General features: G+C 48.3%; 1 protein-coding gene across 3 annotated transcripts in view; it reads right to left on the bottom strand.

The window, feature by feature from the left end:
• The window catches only part of CUNH1orf35 (chromosome unknown C1orf35 homolog), a 27,997-nt gene continuing 13,102 nt past the window's right edge, over positions 1–14,895 (bottom strand). For all 3 annotated transcript variants that reach the window (XM_088467474.1, XM_088467475.1, XM_088467473.1), the window contains 6 exons: positions 13,867–13,912; positions 12,356–12,438; positions 8,904–8,976; positions 8,727–8,806; positions 8,060–8,173; positions 1–901 (listed from right to left, as the gene is read on the bottom strand). In XM_088467474.1, coding sequence (XP_088323600.1) covers positions 610–901; positions 8,060–8,173; positions 8,727–8,806; positions 8,904–8,976; positions 12,356–12,438; positions 13,867–13,912 — 688 coding nt within the window. In that variant the 3' untranslated portion in view covers positions 1–609. The remainder of the gene's footprint in view (positions 902–8,059; positions 8,174–8,726; positions 8,807–8,903; positions 8,977–12,355; positions 12,439–13,866; positions 13,913–14,895) is intronic.

Below are 14,895 nucleotides of genomic sequence, written 5' to 3' on the forward strand. Positions count from 1 at the left end.
TTAGTAAAAAAGTATCTTTCCCTTTTATTCACAAGTTACAGGGAAATAAAACATAAATGGAAACAGATTCACCGGAAAGATGAAAGCGGTTTGGGGAAGGTGCAACCTGTTCCTCTGCGTACTCCTGTGTGGACAGCGCCTCGGCCGGGACAGTACAGCGCTGGAGACCGCACTGGGCGCTACGTCTGGATGGACACATAAAACGATGTGGAACACGTGTACACACATGCTACAATATAAAAATAACGTAAGAAGAGGAAACCACGAAACGAGGCTGATAACTCGCAGACTGACGATCCATAGAGAGCTTTTGCCCCGTCCCGTTCTAGACTTCTGTGGAATCAGCCCTCAGGGGTCTTCAACCCTAAACGTTGCACTTGTCGGACATAAGGAGACCACACACCCAGGGTCCTGTTCCGGGCACGGATCCCGTCCTCTGCAGCGTTGGACATATTACAGTATATTGCTTAGTGATATCTGCAGCAAATCTCTCTGTATAAACTTTTGGTCCCTGAGTCACGGACTTAATACTGGAGAAGGTTCCCCACGGTCAGACCCACCACACCATTACCTTATCCCCAAACCCATCCTGCTGTGTGGCTCCCTCCATTATTCATCTGAGTCCGTGTCGTGCCGTCGTTTGGCCCCATGCGGGGACTGCAACCTCCGCCTCTTGTGCGATCGAGAGTGGCTCTCCCTGTCACGGCTCCGGCTTTCGGCCTTGGTGGGGGGCCGTGCCAGCCGGCGAAGGGAGCTGTCGTTGGAAGAATGGGCGTCAAGGCGTTGTGTGCTCTTCGTCCTGGGCGAGTCTCCCTGCTCCGATGAATGGCTGTCGCCTCTGCCGGCCCCAGTGTGACGAGAGGATGATGAATTACATCTGGGGGAGTCCGTGGGCCTCCGCCTACAATAGGAGAGAACAGGTCAGGCTGTCACGTTAGACACTGAGGCTTTTGTCATCTGGGAGGAATAAAACAAACACAATCGCCACAAAGGCTTCTGGGGGAAAGAGGGTAAAAGTGCAGGAATACAGGACGAGGCCCGGACCATTCGGCTGACAAAGGCTCCAGAGTTCCAGGACAGATTTCACACAGACACCTTACATTAATGAAGTTCTGCTCATTAGATCATTCTCCGGCGTCCTCCAAGCATGATGTGTACAAACACGGTTACAGTGTCGTCACAGTCATACAAGAACTTAGTCTCCCGTAAGTTATCCCAGGGGCTCACACGTTACACCCAGCCGAGGGAGGGCATTACATATGATCCAACACATGCATTTGCAAGATAATCGGCAGCCGACATAACTTTATTACCAGTTATTTATAGAGTGCGCGCATATTCTGCAGCGCTGTACAGAGAGGGTCTCACATCAGTCCCTGCACCAGTAGAGCTTACACTCCATATTCCCTATAACATGTACACACACACACACACACACACACACACACACACACACACACACGTTAATCTTTTGTCAGAAGCCAATTAACCTACCAGTATGTTTTTGGATTGTGGGAAGTAACCAATGAACCCAGGGGAAACCCACGCAAGCACTGGGAGAACATACAAACTCCACACAGATATGCTGTGGGGTGGAATCGAACCGAAGTTCTCAGTGAGGCAGTAACGTTGAACATTGCGCCAACCGTGCTGCTGTAATTCTCACATTAGTTGTGTAGATTTTACATATTTACCAGAGTGGATTTATTTTTACAAGTAACACCCAGCTATTATAATATAAAAGCAGATACTCGCAATTCCTGTGACCCATCTATCCTTCTAACGTATCCAGCCTGGTGCTGCAACGTAACACACTGATGGTAACGCCGTCATATACAAGCTACAATTTGCGCACTCAAGAGTTTCGGCCGACGCCAAAGTCCTGTTACACTCATTAAACCTAATAAAGTATACGTCCTTGGTGACCCAGCTCCCGCCATGGCGGCCAGTTACTAAAGCGGGGCGCTCACATTGGGGAACGGAGCAGTGAGACATTAATGATAGGAGGGCAGGGTAATAATGATACAGCATAGAGGGGTTAAAAAGTAAATGTTGCAGGGGTTAATGATGGATGATCAGGTTAATGATATTTCAGAAGGGAGGAGTTAATGATTATATACCGATGATGAGCGGGACATGGACAAGAGATTGAATGTGCCATAATGACTAAGGAGGGGGGATGAATGGGTTTCGGGAGTGAGGACGCACACGGAATGGACATGAGGGAGAGGACAGACAAGAGATGATGAAGAGGACAATTATTATCATCATTTATTTATAAGGTGCCGCAAAGGGACCCCAGCGCCTGTGACTTACACACTACAGAAACAGCACACACAGTATGTGCAAAGTACCGAGCAAATGGCAGCAACATATTAGGGCAGAACAGCTGCCAATTGCCCCAGGAACAATGCAGAAATGAGTTTGGAGGGGTAGAGGGGGTAACACAGAGGAGAGACAGGGGAAAAAGCAGGGACCAGGTCAGCGTGAGGCTCGTCTGTGCCCAGGAACGTGAGCGGAACACACAGGACCAGAGACACTGAAGGCCAGGTAAGAAGCTCCTAGTCATGGGTGTGCAGGTGTCTGTCATTGGGATGAGGGGTGACGGAGAGAGGACCCCCACTAACAGAGCAGCGGAGGAAGTGATACATTATACATACAGCACAGTACCACCCAGCCTGAGACACTACATTATACATACAGCACAGTACTACCCAGCCTGAGACACTACATTATACATACAGCACAGTACTACCCAGCCTGAGACACTACATTATACATACAGCACAGTACTACCCAGCCTGAGACACTACATTATACATACAGCACAGTACTACCCAGCCTGAGACACTACATTATACATACAGCACAGTACTACCCAGCCTGAGACACTACATTATACATACAGCACAGTACTACCCAGCCTGAGACACTACATTATACATACAGCACAGTACTACCCAGCCTGAGACACTACATTATACATACAGCACAGTACTACCCAGCCTGAGACACTACATTATACATACAGCACAGTACTACCCAGCCTGAGACACTACATTATACATACAGCACAGTACTACCCAGCCTGAGACACTACATTATACATACAGCACAGTACTACCCAGCCTGAGACACTACATTATACATACAGCACAGTACTACCCAGCCTGAGACACTACATTATACATACAGCACAGTACTACCCAGCCTGAGACACTACATTATACATACAGCACAGTACTACCCAGCCTGAGACACTACATTATACATACAGCACAGTACTACCCAGCCTGAGACACTACATTATACATACAGCACAGTACTACCCAGCCTGAGACACTACATTATACATACAGCACAGTACTACCCAGCCTGAGACACTACATTATACATACAGCACAGTACTACCCAGCCTGAGACACTACATTATACATACAGCACAGTACTACCCAGCCTGAGACACTACATTATACATACAGCACAGTACTACCCAGCCTGAGACACTACATTATACATACAGCACAGTACTACCCAGCCTGAGACACTACATTATACATACAGCACAGTACTACCCAGCCTGAGACACTACATTATACATACAGCACAGTACTACCCAGCCTGAGACACTACATTATACATACAGCACAGTACCACCCAGCCTGAGACACTACATTATACATACAGCACAGTACCACCCAGCCTGAGACACTACATTATACATACAGCACAGTACCACCCAGCCTGAGACACTACATTATACATACAGCACAGTACCACCCAGCCTGAGACACTACATTATACATACAGCACAGTACTACCCAGCCTGAGACACTACATTATACATACAGCACAGTACTACCCAGCCTGAGACACTACATTATACATACAGCACAGTACTACCCAGCCTGAGACACTACATTATACATACAGCACAGTACTACCCAGCCTGAGACACTACATTATACATACAGCACAGTACTACCCAGCCTGAGACACTACATTATACATACAGCACAGTACTACCCAGCCTGAGACACTACATTATACATACAGCACAGTACTACCCAGCCTGAGACACTACATTATACATACAGCACAGTACTACCCAGCCTGAGACACTACATTATACATACAGCACAGTACTACCCAGCCTGAGACACTACATTATACATACAGCACAGTACTACCCAGCCTGAGACACTACATTATACATACAGCACAGTACTACCCAGCCTGAGACACTACATTATACATACAGCACAGTACTACCCAGCCTGAGACACTACATTATACATACAGCACAGTACTACCCAGCCTGAGACACTACATTATACATACAGCACAGTACTACCCAGCCTGAGACACTACATTATACATACAGCACAGTACTACCCAGCCTGAGACACTACATTATACATACAGCACAGTACTACCCAGCCTGATACACTACATTATACATACAGCACAGTACTACCCAGCCTGAGACACTACATTATACATACAGCACAGTACTACCCAGCCTGAGACACTACATTATACATACAGCACAGTACTACCCAGCCTGAGACACTACATTATACATACAGCACAGTACTACCCAGCCTGAGACACTACATTATACATACAGCACAGTACTACCCAGCCTGAGACACTACATTATACATACAGCACAGTACTACCCAGCCTGAGACACTACATTATACATACAGCACAGTACTACCCAGCCTGAGACACTACATTATACATACAGCACAGTACTACCCAGCCTGAGACACTACATTATACATACAGCACAGTACTACCCAGCCTGAGACACTACATTATACATACAGCACAGTACTACCCAGCCTGAGACACTACATTATACATACAGCACAGTACTACCCAGCCTGAGACACTACATTATACATACAGCACAGTACTACCCAGCCTGAGACACTACATTATACATACAGCACAGTACTACCCAGCCTGAGACACTACATTATACATACAGCACAGTACTACCCAGCCTGAGACACTACATTATACATACAGCACAGTACTACCCAGCCTGAGACACTACATTATACATACAGCACAGTACTACCCAGCCTGAGACACTACATTATACATACAGCACAGTACTACCCAGCCTGAGACACTACATTATACATACAGCACAGTACTACCCAGCCTGAGACAGATCACTACATTATACATACAGCACAGTACTACCCAGCCTGAGACACTACATTATACATACAGCACAGTACTACCCAGCCTGAGACACTACATTATACATACAGCACAGTACTACCCAGCCTGAGACACTACATTATACATACAGCACAGTACTACCCAGCCTGAGACACTACATTATACATACAGCACAGTACTACCCAGCCTGAGACAGATCACTACGGTAGCAGGTGACCGGAAGATGAGTGTAATATACATAGTACACATAGCTCCCTGTATAGGAACAGATGTGATCTGCAACATTCGGAACTTGTTACTCGAAAATTATCATTTCCTCATTTACTTACTTGAAAGTTAAGAAAACTTTAACTCTTTCAGTACTAACTGTGGTGACATTTATTATGCAGTGTGACCTCCGCAGTGGTTATAGTGTGCGATACTTATCAGTGCACTGTACAATAGCTCCATCTAGTGGCTCATGCTGGAAATGTGGGGACATAAATCTCATTATACAATTATACTATGGCAATACAGGAAGCATTCTTCAACATTAGCCTCAATCAGCATTTGTAAGATTACTGCAGGGGCTGATGGATCGAAGCTCATTTGGCTGTACAAGTGCACGCGGATGATACGTAGCAAACCGGGCGCACGCGAGAGACGTAACTCAAACTGCGCACAGCTGCATATGCGCGATTTATTTCCGTGCACACTGCTTTATGCGTAATATTGGAATAATGTGCTTCTAATTCTGCATCAGGCGGACAAGTATCAATGTAATAAAGGCAGTAACACGAGCAAAGGTAACACGGAAAGTTAGGATTGTCTCAATGTCCATTTAATCTCATGATTTAATACATGAATGAGACGTGAACAGGTAGTAATTAAGGTGGTAGTGTAAGCGTAATATCAAGCTCTTTACTTGTGCCGCCACGTGCAGCGATTGCCTCCCGGAATCACGATCCCGCAGATGGTCGGGTAACGCAGCGGCAGAAAAGAATTATAAAATGGGGCGCAGAGGGGGACACAGATATCCGTGCAAAGCACTCATTAGGGGTGTTTGCACAAATAATACCGACACTTTTTTTATTTTTTTCCAAAAACTTTTTAACTCCATATTTTGTTTTATAGGTTTTCTACTTACATTGGGAGCAAAGTCACCAAAGCACATTGTTCATACCGATCAGCTGCCTACTGTATACCACCGACCACGCCAGAAATGACACCCAAGTACGATCCTGCTAAACCGGCAGTCCTGAGACTGTCTGTGCGGTCAGAAGATGACCATAAACACTGGCAGATAGCGGCCATGTTCCAACCTCATTTAACAGTACTGCCCCATAATGTACCAATCTATACGATGAATAGATCAATAAACACAGAGGCCTATGAAAACGAGAACGTGTGTATATATAGAATAACGCTACTGTAGTGTTTACTACTAAATATTTTGGCAAGAAGACCCTACAGATAAAATGCACCCAGTCCACAAAGAGCAGACATTGGCGTTACAGGAAACAGTCTGCAAACACTCACCCAGCAGCCTGCAGGTGGGGAGTCATAGCTGGGAAATAAATCACCAGTGTGGTGACCTGTACACCCTACATTACCCGAGAGACCGCAACATGTGCCGCACAGTGCTGGGATTACATGCCGAGCAGCCAAAGCTCAAACTAGTGTAAGGTAAATGCAGAACTGTCAGATGGACCCAAATATAGTCATTCCGAGTGCATCTTTGTTCCTATAAGATTATTTATAGGGCCTCAGGTCACCCAAGGTGACCTGGGCACAGGACGAAGGACACAGACAGGACGGGAGACCTGTGACCTATAGACAGGCTGAGAACCTGCGCACAAGGTGGAGGACCTATAGGGCGGAGGACACATAGAAAGGGCAGGAGGTTCGCACAAAGGTGTAGGATCTATAGACAGGGCAGGAGGCCCGCGCACAGGACGGAGGACACAGGGCAGGAGGCCCGCGCACAGGACGGAGGACACAGGGCAGGAGGCCCGCGCACAGGACGGAGGACACAGGGCAGGAGGCCCGCGCACAGGACGGAGGACACAGGGCAGGAGGCCCGCGCACAGGACGGAGGACACAGGGCAGGAGGCCCGCGCACAGGACGGAGGACACAGACAGGACGGGAGACCCGTGACCTATAGACAGGCTGAGGACCTGCGCACAAGGTGGAGGACCTATAGGCGGAGGACACATAGAAAGGGCAGGAGTTTCACACAAAGGTGTAGGATCTATAGACAGGACAGGAGGCCCGCGCACAGGACGGAGGACACAGGGCAGGAGGCCCGCGCACAGGACGGAGGACACAGGGCAGGAGGCCCGCGCACAGGACGGAGGACACAGGGCAGGAGGCCCGCGCACAGGACGGAGGACACAGGGCAGGAGGCCCGCGCACAGGACGGAGGACACAGGGCAGGAGGCCCGCGCACAGGACACAGGGCAGGAGGCCTGCGCACAGGACACAGGGCAGGAGGCCTGCGCACAGGACGGAGGACATATAGACACGCTGAGGACCTGTTCACCCTTTCCACTAACAGAGTTCTGTCCTGAAATTTCACCTCATACCTTTTTTCTCCTTTGCCCATCTTCTCAATTATTTATGCCGGCTGCTCCCCACCCCTACCGGCTGCTCCCCACCCCAGCCGTCTCTCTATCCATGCCAGCATAGATTCTACGACTACGGCATTAGGAGGGGAGTTCCACCTAATTGGTCAATAATCCAGAGACGCACGTGCTTGTGCCAGACTTACTAACATTACTAGTCAGTGCAGACACCGGTCAGTATCCCATCCCAGGTCCGTCCGGCGTCAGAGGTCACACATGGGGACATAGATGGGGGTAAAGGCCGGGTCCTCACCTGTCCGCTTCATCTGAGGAGGAATCTGCCCTCCGGTGTTTCTCCTTCTTACGTTTCTTCTCCTTTTTCTTCTTATTCTTCTTCTCTTTCTTGGCCTTTTTCTTGCTCTCAGACCTGTAAAACCGACATATCCAGTCAGCGTGGAGCGCGGGGACACGGGGACGGGACTCCCCCCACAGGAGGGGACGCAGCACAGACACCATATTACTACAGTAAAATATCTTTATGTCACATTATGTGCAGGAATACTGTGGCAGTAGAGGGGGTGAGGGGGGTGATAATCAGCACATTGGCAGTGCGGGCTGGCATGTGGGACGGCAGTGCCCGGTATGGAGAGCGCCATCAATGTGTCTAACAGCATTATGTTACCGTAGTTACACGGGGACAGCTTAGACCAGTTAGGTATAGGGAAAATACTAGTTATACCTCCCAGTAACACACATAATAGGACCAGCAATACGCGATGACGATAATGACGGCGCTGTAATGGCAATTTGATCCCTTTTCCAAAATCTACAGAGAACACTTTGTCTTTTTAAACTAAAAAAGTGCTGCTGAATCTGCCTCCTGGCTGTCACGTGAATTAAAGGTCTATAATATCAGAGAAGGCAGCAATGGATATGGGGACTTATAAACCATGGCAGCGATGTTATAGATCTATAATTACCTTGTTGTCTTCTCTTCTTCTGCTGAATCCGGCCTCCTCTTATCCGCAGGTGCGTCCTGGCGGTCTCCGGTTTTCTGGTGCTGTGTACATGGGACAGAGAGAAGCTCAGACTACCTGGGTCACACAATGGTCTCAGCGCTATATAGATCTTATAGTCACTTCTCGGAGATTACTTACAGTAAAGATGGAGAAACCCATCTTTGTAGCCTCCTTATCTTCTTTGGAAAGCATCAAGCGGGTGGCGGAAACGCTGCCGGAATAATGACATCATCAGACAATGTTATTTAACGAGCAAGTAAACCCCCCAGTGTCTGCAGCACAGCCGGCGTGTTATGTCTTGAAGCTGAAGGGGGGGGGTGACTAGTATGACTTATGTATGAACCCTTATATCACTCTAACAAGGTGAGAGAGGAAACTGGGCCGCAGTATCCTGAGCAGCAGAAACGCTCTGTACAGATTGGGGGAATGAAACTCAGGAGATTGGTGAAAGCGGTTCCATTAAATAACGAAGACAAAAAGAAAATAATCACTGACCATGCCCGTTTCCATTAGAGTCTATATCATGCCGTGTGAGATGTGAAATGGGGCTCCATACAAAAGGTCGACAATGATTTGGTTGACGCTAGAAGGTCGACATGGAAGATTATCAACATGACAAAAGGTTGACAGTATAGACAGGTTCAAAAGGTCGACACAGAAATGTGTTATGTTTAGGGTTAGGCACTAGGAGGAGGGTTAGGCACTAGGAGGAGGGTTAGGGTTAGGCACTAGGAGGGTTAGGGTTAGGCACTAGGAGGGTTAGGGTTAGGCACTAGGAGGAGGGTTAGGCACTTACTGGAGGGTTAGGGTTAGGCACTAGGAGTACGGTTAGGCACTTACTGAAGGGTTAGGCACTTACTGAAGGGTTAGGGTTAGGCACTAGGAGGGTTAGGGTTAGGCACTTACTGGAGGGTTAGGGTTAGGCACTTACTGGAGGGTTAGGGTTAGGCACTAGGAGGGTTAGGGTTAGGCACTAGGAGGGTTAGGGTTAGGCACTAGGAGTACGGTTAGGCACTTACTGGAGGGTTAGGCACTAGGAGGGTTAGGGTTAGGCACTAGGAGGGTTAGGGTTAGGCACTAGGAGGGTTAGGGTTAGGCACTAGGAGTACGGTTAGGCACTTACTGAAGGGTTAGGGTTAGGCACTTACTGGAGGGTTAGGATTAGGCACTTACTGGAGGGTTAGGATTAGGCACTAGGAGTACGGTTAGGCACTTACTGGAGGGTTAGGGTTAGGCACTAGGAGGGAGGGTTAGGCACTTACTGAAGGGTTAGGGTTAGGCACTTACTGAAGGGTTAGGCACTTACTGAAGGGTTAGGCACTTACCAGAGGGTTAGGGTTAGGCACTAGGAGGGTTAGGGTTAGGCACTTACTGGAGGGTTAGGCACTAGGAGGGTTAGGGTTAGGCACTAGGAGGAGGGTTAGGCACTAGGAGGAGGGTTAGGGTTAGGCACTAGGAGGGTTAGGGTTAGGCACTAGGAGTACGGTTAGGCACTTACTAGAGGGTTAGGCACTAGGAGTACAGTTAGGCACTTACTGAAGGGTTAGGGTTAGGCACTTACTGAAGGGTTAGGGTTAGGCACTTACTGGAGGGTTAGGGTTAGGCACTAGGAGGGTTAGGGTTAGGCACTTACTGGAGGGTTAGGCACTAGGAGGGTTAGGGTCTAGGAGTACGGTTAGGCACTAGGAGTACGGTTAGGCACTTACTGGAGGGTTAGGGTTAGGCACTTACTGGAGGGTTAGGGTTAGGCACTTACTGGAGGGTTAGGGTTAGGCACTTACTGGAGGGTTAGGGTTAGGCACTTACTGGAGGGTTAGGGTTAGGCACTTACTGGAGGGTTAGGGTTAGGCACTTACTGGAGGGTTAGGGTTAGGCACTTACTGGAGGGTTAGGGTTAGGCACTAGGAGTACGGTTAGGCACTTACTGGAGGGTTAGGGTTAGGCACTAGGAGGGAGGGTTAGGCACTTACTGAAGGGTTAGGGTTAGGCACTTACTGAAGGGTTAGGCACTTACTGAAGGGTTAGGGTTAGGCACTTACTGAAGGGTTAGGCACTTACTGAAGGGTTAGGGTTAGGCACTTACTGGAGGGTTAGGGTTAGGCACTAGGAGGAGGGTTAGGCACTAGGAGTACGGTTAGGCACTTACTGGAGGGTTAGGCACTTACTGGAGGGTTAGGCACTTACTGGAGGGTTAGGGTTAGGCACTTACTGGAGGGTTAGGGTTAGGCACTTACTGGAGGGTTAGGGTTAGGCACTAGGAGTACGGTTAGGCACTTACTGGAGGGTTAGGGTTAGGCACTAGGAGGGAGGGTTAGGCACTTACTGAAGGGTTAGGCACTTACTGAAGGGTTAGGGTTAGGCACTTACTGAAGGGTTAGGGTTAGGCACTAGGAGGGAGGGTTAGGCACTTACTGAAGGGTTAGGGTTAGGCACTTACTGAAGGGTTAGGGTTAGGCACTTACTGAAGGGTTAGGGTTAGGCACTTACTGAAGGGTTAGAGTTAGGCACTTACTGAAGGGTTAGGGTTAGGCACTTACTGAAGGGAGGGTTAGGCACTTACTGGAGGGTTAGGGTTAGGCACTAGGAGGGAGGGTTAGGCACTAGGAGGGAGGGTTAGGCACTTACTGAAGGGTTAGGGTTAGGCACTTACTGAAGGGTTAGGGTTAGGCACTTACTGAAGGGTTAGGGTTAGGCACTTACTGAAGGGTTAGGGTTAGGCACTTACTGAAGGGTTAGGGTTAGGCACTTACTGAAGGGTTAGGGTTAGGCACTTACTGAAGGGTTAGGGTTAGGCACTTACTGAAGGGTTAGGGTTAGGCACTTACTGAAGGGTTAGGGTTAGGCACTTACTGGAGGGAGGGTTAGGCACTTACTGGAGGGAGGGTTAGGCACTAGGAGGGAGGGTTAGGCACTTACTGGAGGGTTAGGCACTTACTGAAGGGTTAGGGTTAGGCACTTACTGGAGGGAGGGTTAGGCACTTACTGGAGGGAGGGTTAGGCACTAGGAGGGAGGGTTAGGCACTAGGAGGGAGGGTTAGGCACTTACTGAAGGGTTAGGGTTAGGCACTTACTGAAGGGTTAGGGTTAGGCACTTACTGAAGGGTTAGGGTTAGGCACTTACTGAAGGGTTAGGGTTAGGCACTTACTGAAGGGTTAGGGTTAGGCACTTACTGGAGGGAGGGTTAGGCACTTACTGGAGGGAGGGTTAGGCACTTACTGGAGGGTTAGGGGTAGGCACTAGGAGGGAGGGTTAGGCACTTACTGGAGGGTTAGGCACTAGGAGGGATGGTTAGAGTTAGGAACCAAGAGGGGGATTAGGGTGAAAATTAGGGTTAGAAAAAAAAACAAAAGAAAACACAGGTGCTGACCATTTCCATGTTGACCTTTTGAACTGTAACTTTTTTCATGTCAAACTTTTTCCATGACGACTAAACTATTGTCGAGCTTCTGTATCACAACCGTGGAATATGTCCTTAGTGCTTTGTGATGAAGCGGAAATTGAATTCCCCCCAACCCCTCCCCAACGCATATAACCACCAGCTGACAATTATCGCATTTACGTTTAGTTGTATTGTCATATGAAATATTACCTTGAGCTTCCCAGGCCAAGAACCCGGTCCACGCTCCTTTCATCTCTTTCCGGGCCTTCCCGCTTACAGGCTTCAGCAAACTCCTAACAACATACGGGAAGGGACATGCGCGGTAAGACGCCATCGTAGAACCACTGCATACTTACTACATAACTGCGGCCGCTGCTAGGCGCCGCACATAGCGGCAGAATTCTACTTTCTACCCTGTTCTGATCTCTGAAGTTTAATAGTGATGGAATCATGGAGAATGGCTTATCCTGGATAACACGCACATTGCTGAATAATGGTCGCAAAACATTTTACAGATTCCGCCCCCCCACCCCCAATAATTTGGCAGCTAGTTTCTAGCTGTGTGACCAAGGCCGCCAAATCCATAACAGAGACACAGATACTAGATGGACAGAAGGGTAAGAGTTCCCAGTCTCCCGATGCCCGCTTCGTTCATACATGTACATTTCACCACCACAGGTGCCCATCTCAGTATTCAATTTGAAGTGAAAACCCGTTATCGGCGATAAACGTCATTATCGCCTGTTTTAATTATCCCCGTATTCAATTTCAAAGACTTCTCGCCTGTGCGAAAAGTCTTTGTAAAATAATGGGGATAACTTTTCTCCATGTATTACATGGCAAAAAAAAAAGGGAACACTTCGAAAATAGCGAAATTCATTCCAGAGGGGTTCCCTTATATGTGGCCGGTGTTTTCTGAATTGCAGGTAGGCGCATTTTTTTAAGAATTTTTAAAAATCATTTTAGGAACTTAAAAATATGCTTGCACCCATTTTCATTTACCCCAGATTTTATGGGCATAGTTATTTTTCCACAAAAAAATTGCTAAATGATCTTCTTCATCACCTTCTTAAAGCCGCATTTATGCACCTGCCGTGGCTATTTAAATACCTGACTTCCCGTCAGCAGGCAAAAACGGGGGTACCCATAGTGATCCCTCATGTCTGGACATCTTTAGGGGGTCCAAGGATGATTTCCCGAAAATTGGCAGGTTTTTTCGCCACTTCCAGTTTCGCCGGGTCCCATTTTCGCGTCCATAGAAATTGAATACGGGGATAATCGGGCACGCGCCCAAAACTTTTTCGCCTGCAAAACAGGCGAAGGAGGCGAAAAGTCCAGCAGGCAAAAAGTCTGGACTTTTAAACCTCAAATTGAATACGGGCCTAAAGCTCTCGAAGTCGCTTTGTTTCGTCTGACCGACTTGTCACACTCGCGGTAGCGTTTCCTCCTTTGCCAGAATCTATTTAAAATGTGGTGTTATTAAATAGACTTTTGGGTCTATGTACTAAGCCTTTTGAGGGAGACAAAGTGGACGGAATAAAGTACCAACCAATCAGCTCCTGTCACTGTACAGGCTGTGTTTGAAAAATGACAGGAGCGGTTTGGTTGGTACTTTATCTCTCTCCAAGCCCTTAGTGCATAGACCCCTTAGTCTGGGACCACCGGAGAGGACATTTCCCGGGAAGACGTCATCTCTATGAATCGAGGCAGCCATTTCTTACCTCTTTGCTGATACCTTTGGGCTGACGGGTCACAGTTTTGTAGCCTCTACAAGAAAATAAAATAAACCAAAATTCTGAGTATCCCGCAATGAGACCTGCAGAGGATTCTCCTACAGTTACAGCGTTATTAGAATGAGCAGAACTGCAGAGCCTCTGTATTCAGAGCTGCGGGTGCCGCTGTGCCCGGGAGCCGGCCAGTACCCGCTGATGGATACCTAGCAGGGCACCTTTAGCCAGTGACACTAGCGGCAGGAGAGTAGCTCTGTAATATCACTGTTGCTGAGCACATGCCAGGGTCATACAGTCTAACATGAGACATAATATCGAACAGTGTTATTTCTGCATGTTGTATCACTCTAACGTCCCCAGTAACACGCACTGGGAGCTTTGTACAGCCTTGGTTTTACGTCAGTGCCCCTAGACTAGACAGTCCTCTCCCCGCACATCATGTGACCTGCCGCCACGTCACTGTCAGGAGGCAACACGAGTAAGCAGAAGCGCGTCTACGTTTGCGGCTAGGTGCACGTATTTAACCAGATAGCCCTATTCATTATCGCACCCTCCATAATACTGCTCCGTGTAGCTTCACTTATGTTTTTTCAAATTAAACACAAGAGTCCGGGAGCTTTGGGGCTAAAGTGATAACGCATTCCCCCTAAAAGTATAGGACGAGAAGCGATCGCCAAAATCTGCGCGCCCTGCTGCGGAGTAGAAATGAAAGCGCACACCCTTCGCACTGCATGGAATGCCCAGATAAAAGCACCTTCCCCATGCGATGAATCGCACACCGCACTGCCCTGGCAAGCAAAGCGCACCCGGTACCCCATCTCCTCTATGCCCCAAAGAGCCGCCATCTTGTTGCACTTTATTGCAAATCTAGGAGCACTTGAGCAGAGACAGACGCACAGCGCCTCCGAAGCGCATTCATTTCTGCACCTCGGCCGTTTGTCGCTCGTCAGCGATGGGTGCGGCCGGTTATACAGCACATTAATGATAAACAGACTGCAGAGATCATTAATGCTGGGATGC

This window comes from Taudactylus pleione, unplaced genomic scaffold (assembly GCF_031769625.1).
Source record: "Taudactylus pleione unplaced genomic scaffold, aTauple2 ptg000071l, whole genome shotgun sequence".
Taxonomy (NCBI): domain Eukaryota; kingdom Metazoa; phylum Chordata; class Amphibia; order Anura; family Myobatrachidae; genus Taudactylus; species Taudactylus pleione.